Here is a 20470-nt window from a genome sequence, read left to right on the forward strand (position 1 = left end):
CAAAGGGACACAGAGATGAGAAGACACAGAGGAAAGACCATGTCGGGGAACAGCACAGGGTACCTGTCTACAAGACAAGGAGGGAGACCAACCCTGCTGGCCCTTTGATCTTGGACTCACAGGCTCCAAAACTAGGAACAAATAAATTTCTCCTGTGTAAGCCACCCAGTCTGTGGACTATTATTGTGGCAGCCTTTAGCAGACTCATACAGTGACCTACAGAGATCCAGGGGGACTGGATCCCACAGCTGAACTCTTGACAACAGAGGTCAAAGGCCAACAGCTGTCCTTCTTCTAGAAAGCCTTCCAGAAGGCCATTCCATTCTTCTAGACATGGGCTAGGCACCCGCCGGGCCTGTGGGTTCATCAGACATCGGGGCCTGCTGACTGCCTGGTTAAGGGTAGTTTCTGCTGCAGGTCTCTACTAAAAGTGAAAGGATGGGGTCAGAATGTCAGGTTGAAGTATTCTTGTTTCCATGATGGTTCTGAGAAAAACATGACACCCACAGAGGCTCTTTATACCTATAGGCTCTCTGGTCAAATATTATATATCCAGGAAGCTCCAAGAAGGGCCTTGGCTTCTGAATTTGTGAAGTGAAGCCTGAGGGTATCACATAAGGACCCCTATTCCTACTTACCTCTGGTTAACCACACAGGACTGCCACTGCATAAACTGCTTTCCTCTTTCTGACCTCCACCGTCAAGTGGGAGTAGGGACTCTCATCAAACCTAATATCTACTGGCACAATGTTTGCTTCCTGTCCTCACAACTGGCTTGGGGGTGTGGCTCCCTGACCAGGAACTGAACCTTGACCGCAGTAGCCAGGGCATTGGGTCCTCTCTGGGCCACTGAGCACCCCTGCTCTGCATGTTCCTGTTTATTCCAGTTCAGTCCAGTCCAGGGAGTGCATAGCAACAGGTGATGCTGCCTCCTGGGTCTGTTATCTCTCCCTGGGCGGAAGATCATCCTTACACCTGCCTTTGTGTGTCATTTGTTTGCTCTCTCTACATCCCCTTTGCTGGACCAGTCCCTGCTTAACCTACATCACACTCACATGACTGACTGTCTCCCTAATCACAGAGCTGATCAATAAATACCTACAGACGTTTCCCCTACAGCCAGCTAGTGATTGTTTAAATCTTTAGATTAGAATGGCTCCTGATTCATAATTTAACAAAGGGAAGACCTCTGCACCTTGAAGGTACTCAGCCCAAGGGGCTAAGAGGGCTGTGCCCCTTAGCTGGTTTCCCTGGTAACCAATGGGCCAATCTGACGTCAATTCTCTTAGGTAACCGGTGGGGTGTCACTCCATGACCCTTTTGCTTCAGACATGTAAGATCTCCCATCTATCAAACCATCGGTGTCTCTGGGCTCTTTCTTCTGTCTAAAGTCTGGGCAGGTACAGGGCTGGCAGGCCTGTGGGGTGTAGCTCAACACTGGGCCAAAATATATTTGTCCTGTTCACCTTCGCTCACAAGCTTTAACTTTCTACAGAGATGTCAAGTTATCTCGGGAAACAACAGCTAAGAGTTAAAGTGTGACAATGAATTTGTGGAAAAACAGTGACTCAAGCTAAAATAATGAATCTCTGATGGTAAAAATCCCTGGCTCCATAACAAGTGTGTGGAGAGGTGCATTGTGGGAGGAAAGGGGGCATTTCTGCATCTTAAGGCCAAACCACAAAGCTGGATTCCCTGTCCCCTTCTGTGTGCCCAGGTAAGCAGAGGCCAGGAGTCAACTCTGAGTAATTAAAGCAAGTCATCCCCTCACAGCAGAAAGGGGCAGTGTGCAGCTCTCTCGGGTCCTGGAGGACATGTTTCTGCTCTCTGCCTATGCTGGGAAATCCCAGGCACTGTCTAAGCCCAGGTCTTTAGAAGAGCTGCTTGCTTACCTATTAAGGGCACTGAGTCAGAGGTCGCAGGCATGATCTCAGCTACCAGCAGCATGAAGACGGTGAGGGAGAGTAAAACTGTGATCCCTGAAACAGAGACACACACTAATCCCTGAGACAGAAAAGAACGTCCAGGCAACCTGAGATTCAAAGGAGGTATGAGGGTGGTAGCCGTAACATTCCCAACACCAAAGGGAATGCCTGGTTTTCTATATTCACAGGAATGGGCATTTTTCTGAGGACTGTTTGAGTTATTTACCAGAATTCCAGAGAAATCCCTGGGGAGACAAACTTAGAAGCCAGAGCTTAGAACACCTCAAAATAAATCGTTGACTTCAGCACACATATCTCTTTTATTATGAATACATTAGTATCTAGAGGTAACTTCCCAGCAGCAGGAAAAACAAGAGATACAGCTGGAAGACATGGCTTCTGGTCTTGGCTTTGCTAACTTACTAGCTGTGCGACCTTGGATACGTCATTTATGTGCCCAAGCTGAGCCCTATGAATAAAACTATCACCTGCTGTATCAATAAACAATAGATGTTGCAGCCATCAAGCCATCACATTGCAGACTCCCAGATGGTGCACCCTGAGGGCACTTAGGATGAGAAAACACAGGATACTGGCCTCGGAGAGCTGAGGTATACATCACAGGAATGATTTCAGTGAACCCAGACTCTTTGCATCTTCCCAAGCATAGGAAAGCACTAAATTTATTAACTTGAGAAGTCTGATTTTTAAATAGTAATCTTTTGATGTTTTGACTACTCTGTCTGTGGCAAAACTCCTATATATATATATATATCCCAGTTTCTTCCTTACCTCTTTGGAGCAGTCCCTCAGAGCTATCTGGGATGCTACATCAAGAGCCTGAAGTCCTTAGAAAGTCCACCAAATAAAACATAATTTCACTTTTTGGTTGAGCTTTGCAGTCAGAAAGTCGACTACAGTAGTCAGACACTTGTAGTCAGAAGTTATGGGTTTGAGAATGATTTCTATGTGTATCAAACACAATCTTTAGTAACTCTTTGAGATGTTGAGGAACTCATTTCACCAATCTAAATCATAGTTTTCTTATCTTCCTATTGGAGGATGGTAAGGAATTACATTGTGTGTGACAATATAGAAGTGCAAGCTGATACTATATTAAACTTAATGGTGTTCTGTCCACAACATAACCCAGCTGGCTGCCACCAAGGGGCGGGGAGGGGTGTCAGGAGGGGAGAAGGCACAGGCCCCTCAGGGAAGAAATGGTCCTTCCCTTGGCATCCCCATCCTTTCTGCAGGATCAGAGGAGCTTGTGGAATCTCAGGAGGGCCCGGCCACCCTGCACAGGGGGCTGTGGTATCAGGGAGTCACCCTGGGCTGGGATGTACTGAGCAGACCCTGGATATCTCTGCACTGGGCCCCTGACTGCCACCCTCAAAGCAGGCCCCTCCCATCCCAGCTTAGACCCAGTACTCACCCAGGGAGATTTTCTCTCCAGAGTCTGCAGGGAGTAAGAAAACGAGGAGGGCTAGGGCAGAGATGAGCACACAGGGGATGAGCAGGTTGAGGCCATAGTAGAGAGTCCTGCGGCGGATGGTGACTGTGAAGGTCACGTCTGGGTAGGGTTCTTTGCAGCACTCATAGAACTTCTCACTCCGCTTGCCCAAGATCCCTTCATTTCCGGGGGGTGGGGTGGGGAGAGGAAGGAACCACCATTGAAATAAGGGGATCTTTTTGGCTTTAAGGGGTTATAACGCACACAGAGAGGCATGGAATTTGCTAAGTGCATAAAACTGGCTATTTGAATAAATGCTTTAGTTTTAATATATATTTAAGGGTACCTTAGTGATATTTGAACAAACTGGCAGATTTTTTTCTGACTGCAGATTATATAATCTTTTTTTTAACTGAAGGATAATTGCTTTACAGAATTTTGTTTTGTCAAACATCAACAATAATCAACCATAGGTACACCCATGTCCCCTCCCTCCGTAACTTCCCTCCTTTCCCCCTCCCCATCCTACCCTTCTAGATTGTCACAGAGCCCTTGTTTGAGTTCCCTGAGTCATGTAGCAAATTCCCAATGGCTATCTATTTTACGTATGGTATTGTAAGTTTCCACGGTACTCTCTCCATACATCTCACCCTCTTCCTCCTCTCCACCCCACATAGGTCTGTTCTCTATGTCTGTTTCTCCATTGCTGCCCTTAAAATTAATTCATCAGTGCCATCTTTCTAGATTCCATATATATGTGTAAGTATATGATATTTATATTTCTCTCTCTGACTTAACATCGCTGTGTATAAGAGGCTCTAGATTCAGCCACCTCATTAGAACTGACTCAAATGTGTTCCTTTTTACAGCTGAGTAGTACTCCACTGAGGAGAAGGCAATGGCACCCCACTCCAGTACTCTTGCCTGGAAAATTCCATGGACAGAGGAGCCTGGTGGGCTGCAGGACATGGGGTCGCTAAGAGTCAGACATGACTGAGCAACTTCACTTTCACTTTTCACTTTCATGCATTGGAGAAGGAAAGGGCAACCCACTCCAGTGTTCTTGCCTGGAGAATCCCAGGGACGGGGGAGCCTTGTGGGCTGCCGTCTATGGGGTCGCATAGAGTCAGACATGACTGAATCGACTTAGCAGCAGTAGCAGCAGCAGTACTCCACTGTATATATGTACCATAGCTTCTTGATTCATTTATTTGTCAATGGACATCTAGGTTGCTTCCATGTTCTACCTATTGTAAACAGTGCTGCAATGCACACTGGGGTACATGTGTCTTTTTCAATTTTGGTTTCCTCAGGGTATATGTCTAGAAGTAGGATTGCTGGGTCATATGGTGATTTTATTCCTAGTTTTTTAAAGAATCTCCATACTGTCTTTCATAGTGGCTGTATCAATTTACATTCCTACCAGCAATGCAAGAGGGTTCCCTTTCTTCATGCCCTCTCCAGCATTTATTGTTTGTAGACTTTTTGATGGTGGCCATTTTGACTGGTGTGATGTGGTATCTCATTGTAGCTTTGATTTGCATTTCTCTAATAATGAGCGATGTTGAGCATCCTTTCATGTGTTAGCCATCTGTATGTCTTCTTTGGAGAAATGTCTATTTAGGTCTTTTCCCCACTTTTTGATTGGGTTGTTTGTTTTTCTGATATTGAGTTGTATGAGCTGCTTATATATTTTGGGAATTAATCCTTTGTCAGTTGTTTCTTTGCTATTACATTCTCCCATTCTGAGGGTTGTCTTTTCACCTTGTTTGTAGTTTCATTTGCTGTGCAAAAGTTTTTAAGTTTAATTTAGTCCCACTTGTTTATTTATTTATTTATTTTTGTTCCTTTCCTCCTTTATTTTTTTTTTTACTTTTTATTTTTTAAATTTTAAAATCTTTAATTCCACTTGTTTATTTTTATTTCCACTAATCTAGGAGGTGGGTTATAGAAATCTTCCTTTGATTTATGGCATCGAGTGTTCTGCCTATGTTTTTTCTAAGAGTTTTATAGCTAAACTTTTGGTCTTACATTTAGGTCTTTGATCCATTTTGAGCTTATCTTTGTGTATGGCATTAGGAAGTATTCTAATTTCATTCTCTTATGAGTAGCTGTCCAATTTTCCCAGCATCACTTACTGAAGAGGCTATCTTTGCTCCACTGTATATTCTTGCCTCCTTTTTAAAAAATAAGTTACCCATAGGTGGGTGGATTTATCTCTGGGCTCTCTATCTTGTTCTATTGGTCTATATTTCTGTTTTGTGCCAAACTGTCTTTATGACTGTAGCTTTGTAGTATAATCTGAAGTCAGGAAAGTTGATTTCTCCAGCTCCATTCTTCTTTCTCAAGACTGCTTTGGCTATTTAGGGTCTTGTGTTTCCATATGAATTGTGAAATTTTTGGTTCTAGTTCTGTGAAAAATGCCATTAGTAATCTGATAGGGATCACAATGAATCTGTAGATTGTATTTAGTAGTATTGTCATTTTCACAGTATTGATTCTTCCTACCTAGGAACATGGACTATCTCTCCATCTGTTTATGTTGTCTTTGATTTATTTCATCTGTGTCTTATAATTTTCCATATACAGTTCTATGTTTCCTTCAGTTCAATTCAGTTCAGCCGCTCAGTCATGTCTGACTCTTTGCAACCCCATGAATTGCAGCACGCCAGGCCTCCCTGTCCATCACCATCTCCCGGAGTTCACCCAAACTCATGCCCATTGAGTCGGTGATGCCATCCAGCCATCTCATCCTCTGTCGTCCCCTTCTCCTCCTGCCCCCAATCCCTCCCAGCATCAGAGTCTTTTCCAATGAGTCAACTCTTCACATGAGGTGGCCAAAGTACTGGAGTTTCAGTTTTAGCATCATTCCTTCCAAAGAACACCCAGGACTGATCTCCTTTATAATGGACTGGTTGGATCTCCTTGCAGTCCAAGGGACTCTCAAGAGTCTTCTCCAACACCACAGTTCAAAACTATCAATTCTTTGGCACTCAGCTTTCTTCACAGTCCAACTCTCACATTCATACATGACCACTGGAAAAATCATAGCCTTGACCAGATGGACCTTTGTTGGCAAAGTAATGTCTCTGCTTTTCAATCTGCTATCTAGGTTGGTCATAACTTTCCTTCCAAGGAGTAAGCGTCTTTTAATTTCATGGCTACAATCACCATCTGCAGTGATTTTGGAGCCCCAAAATATAGTCTGACACTGTTTCCACTGTTTCCCCATCTATTTCCCATGAAGTGATGGGACCAGATGCCATGATCTTCGTTTTCTGAATGTTGAGCTTTAAGCCAATTTTTTCACTCTCCTCTTTCACCTTCATCAAGAGGCTTTTTAGTTCCTCTTCACTTTCTGCCATAAGGGTGGTGTCATGTGCATATCTAAGGTTATTGATATTTCTCCTGGCAATCTTGATTCCAGCCTGTGCTTCTTCCAGCCCAGCATTTCTCATGATGTACTCTGCATATAGGTAGGTTTATTCCCAGATATTTTATTCTTTTGGTTGCAATGGTGAATGGAATTGATTCCTTAATTTCTCTTTTGGATTCTTCATTGTTAGTATACAGGAATGTAGTCATTTCTGTGTATTGACCATGTATCTTGTGACTTTGGTGAATTCACTGATTAGCTCTAGTAATATTCTGATAGTTTCTTTTGGATTTTCTATGTATAGCATCATGTCATCTGCAAACAGTGAGAGTTTTACTTCTTCTTTTCCAATGTGGATTCTTTTCATTTTTCTTCTCTGATTCTCATAGCAAGGACTTTGAAAACTATGTTGATTAACAGTGGTGAGAGTGGACATTCTTCTCTTGTTCCTGATCTTAGAGGGAATGCTTTTAGTTTTTCACCACTGAGAATAATGTTTGTTGTGGGCTTATCATATATGGCCTTTACTATGTTGAGGTAGGTTCCTTCTATGTCCATGTTTTGAAGTGTTTTTAATCATAAATGGATGCTGAATATTATTGAAGGCTTATTATGCATCTATTGAATGATCACATGGTTTTTTATCTTTCAACTTGTTAATACAGTATATCACATTGATTCATTTGTGTATATTGAAGAATCCTTGCATCCCTGGAATAAACCTGACTTGATCATGGTGCATCAGCTTTTTAATGTGTTGTTGAATTCTGTTTGCTAGAATTTTGTTGAGGATTTTGCATCTACGTTCATCAGTAATACTGGTCTGTAATTTTCTTTTTTTGTGTTGTCTTTGTCTGGTTTTGGTATCAGGGTGATTGTGGCCTCATAGAATGAGTTTGGAAATGTTCCTTCCTCTGCAATTTTTTGGAAGAGTTTCAGAAAACTAGTTATTAGCTCTCTCTGAATGTTTGACAAAATTTTCCTATCAAACCATCTTGCCCTGGGATTTAGTTTTTGGGGGGAGATTTGATCACAGTTTCGATTTCAGCATTTGTAACTGGCTTCTTCATAATATCTATTTCTTCTTGGTTCAGTCTTGGGAAGTTGAAGTTTTCTAAGAATCTGTCCATTTCCTCTATGTTGTCCATTTTATGTAGTTGCTCATAATATTCTCTTATGATCCTTTGTGTTTCTATGTCACCTGTTGTAAACACTTCTTTTCCATTTCTAATTTTATTTTCTTTTTCTCCCTTTTTTCTTGATGAGTCTGGCTAGTGGTTTGTCAATTTTATTTATCATCTCAAAGAACCAGCTTTTAGTTTTATTAATCTTTGCTATGTTTCCTACATTTCTTTGTCATTTATTTCTGCTCTGATCTTTATGATTTCTTTCCCTCTGTTGACTTTGGGTTTTTTTTTTTGTTCTTCTTTTTCCAGCTCCTTTAGATGTAGAGTTAGGTTGTCTATTTGATGCCTTTCTTGTTTCTTGAGGTAGGACTGTATTGCTATAAACTTCCTTCTTAGAACTGCTTTTGCTAAATCCCATCATGTTTTCATTGTCATTAGTTTCTAGGAATCTTTTGATTTCCCTTCTTCTTTTTTCAGTAACCTCTTTGTTATTTAGTAATGTATTATAAAAGAAAGAGGAGAGTTAAAAAGTTGGCTTAAAGCTCAACATTCAGAAAATGAAGATCATGGCATCTAGCCCCATCACTTCATGGGAAATAGATAGGGAAACAGTAGAAACAGTGTCAGATTTTATTTTGGGTGGCTCCAAAATCACTGTAGATGGTGACTGCAGCCATGAAATTAAAAGACGCTTACTCCTTGGAAGAAAAGTTATGACCAACCTAGATAGCAGATTGAAAAGCAGAGACATTACTTTGCCAACAAAGGTCTGTCTAGTCAAGGCTATGGTTTTTCCAGTGGTCACGTATGGATGTGAGAGTTGGACTGTGAAGAAAGCTGAACGTCGAAGAATTGATGGTTTTGAACAGTGGTGTTGGAGAAGACTCTTGAGAGTCCCTTGGACTGCAAGGAGATCCAACCAGTCCATTCTGAAGGAGATCGACCCTGGAATTTCTTTGGAAGGAATGATGCTAAAGCTGAAGCTCCAGTACTTTGGTCACCTCATGCGAAGAGTTGACTCATTGGAAAAGACTCTGATGCTGGGAGGGGTTGGGGGCAGGAGGAGAAGGGGACGACCGAGCATGAGATGGCTGGATGGCATCACGGACTCGATGGACATGAGTTTGAGTGAACTCCGGGAGTTGGTGATGGACAGGGAGGCCTGGCATGCTGCGATTCATGGGGTCACAAAGCGTCGGACACAACTGAGCGACTGAACTGAACGAGTTGGACACAACTGAGCGACTGAACTGAACTGAACTGAATGTATTATTTAATCTCCATGAGTTAGTGCTTTTTTGCAGTTTTTTCCCCCCTGCAGTTGATATCTAGTCTCATAGCATTGTTATCAGAAAAAATGCTTGATATGATTTCAATTTTCTCAAATTTACTGAGGCGTGGCCCAAGATGTGGTCTATCCTGGAGAATGGTCTATGAGCACTTGAGAAGAAAGCATATTCTTCCTTGATTTTGATGGAAAGCCCCGAAGATATCGATTAGGTCCATTTGGTCTAAATGTTTCATTTAAGGTTTGTGTTTCCTTTTTTTTTTTTAAATTTTTAAAATCTTTAATTCTTACATGCGTTCCCAAACATTGATTCCCTTTTGATGATCTGTCCATTGGTGTAAGAGAGGGTGTTAAAGTCCCCTACTACTATTGTGTTACTCTCAATTTCCCCTCTTATACCTGTTAGGGCTTGCTTTATGTACTGAGGTGCTCCTATGTTGGGTGCAAAAATATTTACATTTGTAATGTCTTCTTGGATTGATTCCTTGATCATTACATAGTGTCCTTCTTTATCTCATAATATTCTTTATTTTAAAGTCTATTTTGTATGAAATAACGATTGCCACTCTGGATTTCTTTTGATTTCCATTCATATGGAATATCTTTTCCCATCCTTTTACTTTCAGTCTGTATGTGTCTCAAGGTCTGAAGTGGGTCTCTTGTAGGCAGCATATATATATGGGTCTTGCTTTTGTATCCATTCAGTCAGTCTGTATCTTTTGGCTGGTGCATTTAATCCATTTACATTTAAGGTAATTATTGATCTATCTATTCCTATTGTGGAGAAGGAAATGGCAACCCACTCCAGGATTCTTGCCTGGGAAATTCCATGGACAGAGGAGCCTGTAGTCCATGGGATCACAAAGAGTCAGATGCAACTGAGTGACTAAACAGCATATTCTTATTGGCATTATCCTAATCATTTGGGGTTTGTTTTTGAAGTTTTTTCCTTTCTCTTGTGTTTACTGGCTATGTAAGTCCTTTTAGTATTTGTTGTAAGGCTGGTTTGGTGGTGCTAAATTCTCTTAACTTTTGCTTGTCTGTGAAGCTTTTGATTTATTCACCAATTTTGAATGAGATTTTTGCCAGGTATAGCAATATTAGCTGTAGATTTTTTTTTTTTAGTACCTTAAATATATCCTGCCATTCCCTTCTGGCCTGCAGAGTTTCTGCTGAAAGATCCACTGTTAATCCTATGGGTTTTCCCTTGTGTGTTACTTGTTGCCTTTCCCTTGCTGTTTTTAATGTTCTTTCTTTGTGCTTAATCTCTGGTAGCTTGATTGATATGTGTCTTGATGTGCTTCTCTTTGGGATTATCCTATAAGGGACTCTCTGCACTTGCTGGACTTGACTATTTTCTTTTCCATGTTGGGGAAGTTTTCAACTATAATTTCTTCAAAAATGTTCTCAGTGCCTGTCTTTTCTTCTTTTTATTCCTCTGGGACCCCTATAACTCAAATGGTGGTGCATTTAATATTGTCCCAAAGGTCTCTGAGGCTCTCCTCAATTCTTTGAATTCTTTTTCCTTTACTGCTCTTCAGCAGTTATTTCCACCATTCTATCTTCCAGCTCACTTATTCATTCTTCTGCCTCAGTTATCCTGCTACTGGTTCCTTCTGGAGTATTTTTAATTTCAGTAATTGTGGTATTCATCTCTATTTGCTTATTCTTAATTTCTTCTATGTCTTCAGTGATTGTATTCAGTTCAGTTCACTTCAGTCGACTGTATTCATTGTATCTTGCATTTTCTGCATTCTATTTTCAAGTCTTTGGAGCATCTTTACTATCATTATTCTGAATTCTCTTTCAGGCAGACTGCTTATTTCGTCTTCACTGATTTGGCCCTGTGAGTTTCTACCTTGTTCTTTTCATTTGTGCTGTATTTCTTTGTCTTTCCCTTTTTTTTCCCCCTAACTTGCTCCACTTGAGGTCTCCTTTTCTCAGGTTTTAGAGTTGTATTCCTTCTTCCTTTTGGTTTTTGCCCTTTGAGGAAAAAGCTGATTGAGTAATTTGTGTTGACTTCTTGTTACGAGTGACTTGTGCCTATGTTCTAGTGGGAGGAGATCAAGCAGATCAGGTAGGTAATTACAGAAATATTGGGACATATACACACACTTCCACACAAATAGTTATAACCAAAGTATTCTAAAGAAGAGTACAGGAGATTGACTTGGTGAGCAGGGGAAACCAAAAGTGATGCTGACCAATTAAAAGCAGAGCTAACTACTGCTCAATCTGGAAAACCGGGCTTGAGCAGAGTACCAACTGAGGAATATAGCAAAGAGAGCTCAACTATTTAACTTACTTGGTGAAAAAAGAAAGTGTGTAGGAAAAAAGGGAGAAGAAAAAAAGAGAAAAAATAACAAAGAGAGGAGAAGGGAGTGAAAAGAAAAAAGGAAGGGTGGAAAAGAGGGTTAAAAAGAGAGAGAGAAGAGAAAAAATAGAAAAGCAAAGATAAATGGTTGTATGTGAGAAAGGTTTATATATATTCAGGAACAGCTACAGCTGGTAAAGAATTATAAAAAAAAGCAGTTGAATGTATCAAAAACAAAATCAGAAACATCACCAAAAGAAAAAAAGGTGAAAAAGAAAAAAAAAATCTTAAAATGATTTTTTTTTTCAAAAGAGAAAAACAAAGAGGAAAAGCACACCTCTTTTCCAGGTGTGGAAAACCATAGCACCACAAAAGGCTAATGTGAAGGCAGAAATATGTAGGGGGAATAAACAGTGTGATTTATAAGAAAAAAAATGTTCTCAAGGTCATAGTTCTTGGTTGCGGAGTCTGCTCCCATAGATGGGGTTGGATTAGTGTCCTGCTATGCCTTCCTGGCTGGGGGTGCTTGTGCCTGTGTTCTGGCTGATGGAGCTGGATGTCATCTCTCTGCAGGGTGCTGCAGTGCCCACTAGTAGGTTTTGGGGTGTCTATGGGTTCAATATGTCTTTGGGCAGTACTTCTGGCTTTGGCAGTGTTCAGTTCAGTTCAATCACTCAGTCGTGTCCGACTCTTTGCGACAGTGTTAGATGTATCTATTTCTGCAACCGTGTCAAAGTGGCCCTCCCAACATAGCTTCACTGCTGAACTGGCAGATTTTTTTACATATTTGAATTACACATGCTACTGACTGAATGTGTCCCCCTAAAGTTCACATGCTGAAATCCTAACCTCCATAATGATGGTTATTTGGAGGTGAGGGCCTTAGGTGGTGATTAGGTTATAGAGGGAGCCTCAAGAATGGGATTAGTGCCCTTATAAAAGGGACCCTAGAGAGATCTCCTGTCCCTTTTGCCATGCGAGGACACAGCCTGAAGACAGTTGTCTATGAATCAGGAAGCAGGTCCTCATCAGACACTGAGTCTGCCAACCCAATTATCTTGAACCCTTAGTCTCCCAACTATGAGAAATAAATGTCTGTTGTTTATAAGCCACCTGGTCTATGGCATTCTGTTAAAACAGTCGGAATGGACTAAGACACCATGTTTATAAATAATACACTGTAACTGCTAAGTCGCTTCAGTCCTGTCTGACTCTATACGACCCCATAGACGGCAGCCCATGAGGCTCCCCTGTCCCTGGGATTCTCCAGGCAAGAACACTGGAGTGGGTTGCCATTTCCTTCTACAATGCATGAAAGTGAAAAGTGAAAGTGAACTCGCTCAGTTGTGTCTGACTCTTAGCGACCTCATGGACTGTAGCCCACCAGGCTCCTCTGTCCATGGGATTTTCCAGGCAAGAGTTCTGGAGTGGTGTGCCATTGCCTTCTCCAATAAACTGTAAACTCAATACCATTATAAACATAATTATTCTTTTTCTATTTAAATCATTAAATACAGGTTCTCATCAACTGCAATATGCTGTCCCACCTGATTTTAGAGATGGAGCAGATCTGAGTGATATACAGACGCCCATACTTGCACTGACCTTACCATAACTGCAAGTTCCTCATGGAAAGCACTGAATTTTCCAATTGTTTGTGTGTGTGTGTGTGTGTGTGTGTGTGTGTGTGTGTGTGTGTGTATGTGTCTAATCCTAGAGCTCTCAGTAAATCATGGAGAATGCTGCAGGGTTCAAAAAATGCTCACGCTGAAAAGCAGAGTGGAAAATCCCAAACTTTTTAAGCCAGCACAGTAATAAAGCAGCTTCCTTCTAGGTTGCCAGTATTGCATCTTTGCTGGGCTTACCCACAAGGTCCCATTCTCCATTTGGGATATAGCCGCTGATGTCTGCCTCCTGCATTTGCAGATCCAAAGACCATCCTCCGTAAGACCAGGACCCAAACTTCAGTTTGCACTGCTGCACATCAAAGGGAAACCAGCGCACGTCGATGTAGCAGGAGCTCTTAAAGATGCCTACATGGGCAATAAGACAGACCAAGACCTGTGTTAGACACACAGCTGTCTCACACTGTTGGTGGGAATGCAAACTGGTGCAGCCACTATGGAAACAGTACAGAGGCTCCTCAAAAAATTATAAATAGAACTAAGTATGATCTTGTAATCCCGCTCCTGCATATACATCCAAAGGAAACAAAATCGGTATCTTAAAGAGCTATCTGCACCCCATATTCACTGCAGCATTACTCACAACAGTCAAGACACAGAAACAACCTAAGTGTTTGTTGATTGATAAATAGGTAAAATGAAATATATATGTATCTATAATTAAATTTATATGGATTATATGCCATATACTATATTTCTGATGATGATTATTATTCAGCTTTTAAAAAGATGAAAATCTTGCCAATTGCAACAACATGGATGAACGTAGAGGATGTTACGCTAAGTGAAATAAGTCAGACACAGAAAGACACATCCTGTATAATATCATTTACATGAAGAATTTGAAAAAAATAAATTTGAACTCAGAAACAGCAGAATAGTGATTGCCAAGGGCTGGAGGGTGGCGGAAATGGGGGAGAAGTTGATCAAAGGGTACAAACTTTCAGTTGTAAGAGAAGGATTCACTGTGAGGACCTAAGATATAGCACCATGACTACAGTTAATATTTCAAGTATGCCTGAAATTAACTATGTGAGATGATGGGTATGTTAATTAATCTGATCGTGGAAATAAATGGTTTCACAGCATGTATGCATGTGTGTGTGTGTGTACGATATATGTATACACACACACATATGTGCATTCATGTTAAGTCACTTCAGTCATGTTCAACTCTTTGCGACTCTATAGACTGTAGCCTGCCAGGCTCCTCTGTCCATGGGATTCTGGAGCGGGTTGCCATGCCCTCCTCCAAGGGATCTTCCCAACCCAGGGATCAAATCCATGTATATTCATACATATATATGTGATATACATACACACACACATGTGCACACACATATGTATATATGTATATATAATGTGTGTATACACACATATGTATATATATGTATGAACATATATATGATATATACATTACAATTTCATTTGTCAACTACACCTCGATAATGCTGGAAAAAAAATGCACAGCAATTCCTTGGTCTCCATCTCACACACTGTTCATAATACACACAGCCTGCTCTTCATGGAGTGTAGCTCTTGCTGGCCTGATCAAAGGTTGGCAAGTCAAGTGATGCATCATTATGGATACTCTGCATGTCTCAGGATCAATGCTCTGCGCATATCCCCCAGACCACTTGTGCTGCCTTTAGGAGGAGGAGGTGTGGATACCAGGGTCTCTCACTTGGGTGTGACCAAAGAAGCTTCAGTCCATTCTGCCCACCCAAACTGTAGCTAAACCTGCCCAGAACAAGCTGAGTCTTTTTGGAAACATCTCTAGAAAAGAAGTTCAGCCGAGGCATTACTGTCTTTTACATTTCAAAGACTATACTGACATTTTCTATTCTGGGAGATTTCTGTGCAAAAAATTAAATGTTCTGTAAACTTTCTCATGCCATGCACATGCATCTCCAAATTCTAAACAGTAAGAGACATGTAAAGAATGTTAAAAAATTCAACACAAGCTGATAAAAATAATGAAGAGCTTAGAAACAGACTCTGAAAGGGGTGTGTTTGGTGAGGAGTGGAAGGAGCATTTTCTTTATATTAAAAATTGAGGAAATATTTGGTTTATCTAGAAATATATGTGGAAGATAATTTTAACTCACTTGAATTCTAGATTGTAAACAGAACAAAAACTAACAAGTTTTAGTTGAGGAGGTAGTATTTGGACAAAAATTAGAGTTTCCACTGAAAAAAAGGACAGGACAAGTTGGCAGGGAGTTTCCCAGCACATCACTGAGATACGCCCACTGGCACCCCACTCCAGTACCTTGCCTGGAAAATCCCGTGGACGGAGGAGCCTGATGGGCTGCAGTCCATGGGGTCGCGAGGAGTTGGACACGACTGAGCAACTTTACTTTCACTTTTCACTTTCATGCATTAGAGAAGGAAATGGCAACCCACTCCAGTGTTCTTGCCTGGAGAATCCCAGGGACGGGGGAGCGTGGTGGGCTGCCGTCTATGGGGTCGCACAGAGTCGGACACGACTTAACTGACTTAGCAGCAGCAGCAGCGGTGGGCTTTTATGCCCATTTATGCCCAAGTGCTCCCTGCTTCCCAGAGAAGGACCAGAAGGCAGTGATGGCACAAATAGCTAAGGGTCCCAGTGTTCTCAGCGACAGTGTGGTACTCTATAAATCTGCTACCAAATTTAAAAAAGAAGTGAATGGTGGAAGGGACTCAGGGACCCCCTCACCCACAACCAAGCTGTGAAAGGATAATAGATTTCCTGTCTCCTGAAGTCTCCTTAAATGGGATTTGCAGCATCACTTCCAATGCCTGCAGGAATCTGGAAGTCATTACAGACACTGCCCTCTCATTATTGGGCTAGATCCCCTGAAACCCTCATTGCCGGTAGAAAATGAACTCTGTAGCTGTAATATTCCATTTCTATGAAATGACCAGAAAAAGAGACTCACTAGAGACAGAAAGCAGGTCAGTGGTTGCCAGGGGCTGGCAGTGAGGGTGGGGATTAACTGCAAATAGGATCTTTAGGGGGATGATGGGAAATGTTCTAGAACTAGATTGCAGTCGTGGTCCTACAACTCTGTCCATTTACTAAACATCACTGAATCATGTACCTCAAATGGGTCAGTTGTATGATACATAATTTATAGTACATATCAATAATGTAATTTATAATACCTCAATAATGCTGTTAAAAAATGAAAATGTGAAGGGAAAAAAAGTCATTTCATAACCAAGTCTATTTCAAAGGTTCCACTTGAAACACCTTTTGCCTGTTCAGTTGCTAGAGCAGAGGAGCTTCCCAGACAGGTCTGTGTGACCCCAGGTACAGGCTTGCTGCCCAAACCAGACTGCCCCACACTCTCCAGCCAGGGTAGGGGAGACTCCCACAGTGAAAGCTCAGTGTGGCCTCCTGACGGACTCCAGGGGCTGTGGAGGCTGGGACACAGGTACGGGGCCCAGAAGGGCTGGTGTGGACAGTGGACTCCTGGGTCAGGAGTGCTGCTCCTGTGGCTGAAAATGGCCCCAACCTTCAATACAACCCACCGCCCCATATTCTTCTACATGGATGATGCTGGAGATCATTTTCCACAATAGCCCTCATGATAAAAGATGCAACTTCTAGGCCTGCTGTAAAAGAGTGTACCAGTGATGGAAGACCCTCTCCGAGCTCTGCGTTAGGAAGAAGGTTTGCAAGGCCTGAGGGAGGCGAGGAGGGGTTGAGGAAGAAGCAAGGAAGCACAAGCTGTAAGACAGAAAACCTGAAAGTCTGAAGTCCTTCCATCTCTGCAGACAACAGTGGATGGTGTCTGCCTGTGACCAGTTCAACCCCTCATGCATTTGTTTACCTCCACATGGGCCAGGCCCCTGGTTGATGAGTGGTGGTTCTAATAGGAATAAACACAGATCCTTCCTTTGGGGCCCTTATCCTCTGTTAACCTGGAAGAGCAGAAAGACCACCACCCAGTAGGCAAAGCCAGCTCTCCTGTGAGTGCTGTGTGTGTGTGTGTGTGTGTGTACGTGTGTGTGTGAGTGATATGTAGAGTGTGTAGCGTGTGCTGTTTTTGTGTGATGTGTCTATTTGTGTGGTGTGTGTATACATATGTGTATGGTGAGTAATGTGTATTCATGTGGGGTGTGTGTGTGTGTTATGCAGTAAGTGTGTGTGGTATGTGGGCTGGTGGTGAGGTGGGAGGTGGCTGCAGGCTGCTTGGGAGCAGGAAGTTAAACAAACAGTTGCAGTAGCAAAAATAACTCTGGGAAAGAACATGTGAAAAACCATCCAGGAGGTTTTTAAAAAATCTGTTAGTATCTCAAGGCCATGAAGCCCAAGTCTCCCACCACATGGCTCACTCATGAGTGACCCAGGGCCCTGTGAACTGATAGGAATGATGGGCTGGTGAGGGGAGATTAAATCCAAGGAAGCAATTATCTATCAGCTGCCTGAGAAGGAGACACACTTTCAGGAAGAAACCATCAGATCTTACCTCTAACCAGCGAGATGCACTGGGCTTTACTGTGCACACTCAAGAAGCCAGCCCAGCAAGGTCAACACCTGGAGGGCAGCACCTGCCCAGGTACCCAGTGCAGTGGGAAGGAAAATTGGGGTCATGCGGGAAGAAATGGCCAAGGGATTGGCTTGCAGATTGTAAGAAGGATGGGAATGACCTAACAAGGGAGACTTGTTTTAGTTGTGGAAGAAATGTAAAGAACACAAGACAGAGAATAAGGACAGAGCGCATGTGCTGGCAAAGACAGCTTGAGCCATGATCCCAAGATCAAAAAAAAAAACAAAACCAGGAAGACAGCATTGCCACATTCAGGGAATATACAGGGGCGTGGAGGAGAAGAAGGCAGGTGCAGCAGGCGTGTGTGATAGCTAAGGATGCCCAGAGCACAGAGCTAGCTGCTGCCCCTGGGGGCACCACTGGGCACCCCAAACTCCCTCACACCGTCTAAATGCAGAGGTCAAAGGGAGTGGTGCTTACCTGGAGGGAGGTACTGGCAGTGCCCAGAAGAGTTCACTAACACATTGGTGTGGAACGTAGCATCAAAACGCTCATCAGCACTAGAAACAAGAGAAGGATCCGTGAGCTAAGCCGGCCAGGCAGTGGGTTCCCCATGCCCTTGGGGTGGTTGTTCCCGTGGTCTGAGAAGCTCTGAGAAGGGCTGTTGCTTTCAGGTGGGGCAGCTGGCAGCAGTGTGAGAGCCCCATGTGGGGCTGACCTGGAAGGTCTTCCCAGAGGACAGGGGGATGGGGCCAACGCCCTCCTCCATTTCATAGGGACGCTGATTTTGTCCATATGCATGTAAAACAAAGCTCTTAGCAAAAATGAAACCTGAAGACAACTTAGGAGGTCATTACAGATGACATTTCAATCTATCTTCAGGAGACAGAGTGTAGGGGGGTGGGGGAGCAAAGTGCCTCTCTATCAGCCCACAAGAGTGGGATTTGGACCCTCTGTATTCAAGGCTCTAGTTTCAGCCACATGAATGGGTCCAAAGCTCAGATGGTGCTTGATAAATCCATCTTGAGTGACTGAGGCTGCAGGTGCCCACGGGAGCTGGGCAGCCTTTAGGGGTACCAGGCTCCAGGAGTGGTGATGACAGGTGGAGAGAACACAATCAGGTTCAAGTTCAGATAAATGCACCCCAACCCCACCCCTAACCATGCTCAGAACCTCCTCCAGACAGCAGTGACCAACCTGGTTAAAAGAAGGCACACAAAACAGGAAGGAAAAAAATAATTAAGACCAAGAGCCCTTCACATCCAGGTCTTTCACTTTCTGTGTTCTGACACTTTGACATCTGGGGCCTTGCTGACCCTGGAGGGACTGTCCCCATCACCCCACTGCCCCAGATTAGCCAATTCCTGGAGACAGCAAATAACTCAATCAAAGGAAAACCAACTAACCCAGAGCCCACACCCCAACTAGTTCCTTTATGGAGCTCTCATCTCCTGGCCATCATCCACCCACCCTAATCACCCCAGGGGTAGACACCAGACAAATAGCAACAAGCCATATGCATCAGAGCCTGCTGAAAGCATTCCAAGCTCTAGCCATGCTTACCTTGCCTCACCGCTTCCCTGTGGAGACCACAATAAAGGCTTTTGAGCACGTTTTCTCCCCAAGCTCTCTGCTTTCTGATTGACCCTGGTGCTTCCCTGTGTGGCCCTGTGTGGCGAGCAAGCCTCCTGTTTCTAGGGAACTGTGAGTATCTAATAAACTTCCTTCCTTCATCATTTCTGTGTCTGCATCTTACCATACCTGATTAAAACATATCCTTAAAATACTGCCCTATGGGTGAATAAAAAGGAAACGGCCTTAAGAAAATGTAGCCAGCCAGTCATGGTACCAGCACCATGAGTCAAATTCCCGTCCTTTAAGCAACTGGAGGACCTCTGCTATGGGCTGCCCATGTCTCCAGAGCCCCTGCAGTCTTTTCTGTCTCCAGCATTCTCTAAAGGGGAAAGTCACCATCAAAAGTTGTTTGAGGACAGGCTTCATTGTGAGAGACACAGTCAAGGATAGAGACAAGAAAGATCCAAGAAGAAACTGACAATGAAAGGAATGAAAAATCACCTTTAAAAAAAAGTAATACCCTCATAAAAATTCAGATGGATATTGCATTTAGAAAAACAGGGGGCAATATGGAAGTTAAATATGGTCTATGAAATACATCTTTAAAAATGGGTGGGAGATTTAGCTGGTAAGAATCACAGAGATGAAATAGAAGACAGAAGGGATGAGGGTCTCAAAGTAAAGGCTGGGGAAATTCACTCAACAGAAGTGGAGGAAACATCAGGGGAGTGGGAGGGAGAGAAATCACATGGAGAAATTTTAGAGCTGAAGGAAACACCTAAAGTATGAAGGCAAAAAAAAAAAAAAGGGTATTTTCAAGAACATTCAGGTGTTTCTTATGTATATTTTCTTGGCCATGGACTTGATCATCAGCTCTAGAAAAATGAGGCTGAACACTAAAGAAGAAACAAACTTTCAGACTAAACTTAGAGATCCAGAAAAGGGATTTTCAGGATGAACTGTGCCGAGGATCTAGTAAAAGGGTTGGGGGTCCAAATTACAGTGAGATATGAGGGGTCTCTGAAGAGAGTAAAGTGGATTCAGAGTAATCAACACAAGAAACAACAAGCTGGAAAACACCACAGATTTGATGAAGGACTCATTGTTTTAAAAAATCTTTAATTAAAAAATAGCACCAGAAACTTCAGGAAAAACTGTACAAGCAAGCTTTGGTTTGAAGATAAAAAATGTGATGATGCTGAAAGGAAGGAGGAAGACTAAGCTATAAAATGATAATCCTCCAAGATGA

The 20470-nt window shown here is 42.6% G+C and overlaps 1 protein-coding gene across 1 annotated transcript in view; it reads right to left on the reverse strand.

The window, feature by feature from the left end:
• CHRNA7 (cholinergic receptor nicotinic alpha 7 subunit) overlaps window positions 1-20470 on the reverse strand; it is a 160891-nt gene that overhangs the window by 11249 nt on the left and 129172 nt on the right. The window contains exons 5-8 of the mRNA XM_042235173.1: window positions 18127-18206; window positions 13349-13516; window positions 3361-3555; window positions 1893-1979 (exon numbers count right to left, since the gene is read on the reverse strand). Coding sequence (XP_042091107.1) covers window positions 1893-1979; window positions 3361-3555; window positions 13349-13516; window positions 18127-18206 — 530 coding nt within the window. The remainder of the gene's footprint in view (window positions 1-1892; window positions 1980-3360; window positions 3556-13348; window positions 13517-18126; window positions 18207-20470) is intronic.

The sequence above is a fragment of the Ovis aries genome, chromosome 18 (genome assembly GCF_016772045.2).
Source record: "Ovis aries strain OAR_USU_Benz2616 breed Rambouillet chromosome 18, ARS-UI_Ramb_v3.0, whole genome shotgun sequence".
NCBI lineage: Eukaryota > Metazoa > Chordata > Mammalia > Artiodactyla > Bovidae > Ovis > Ovis aries.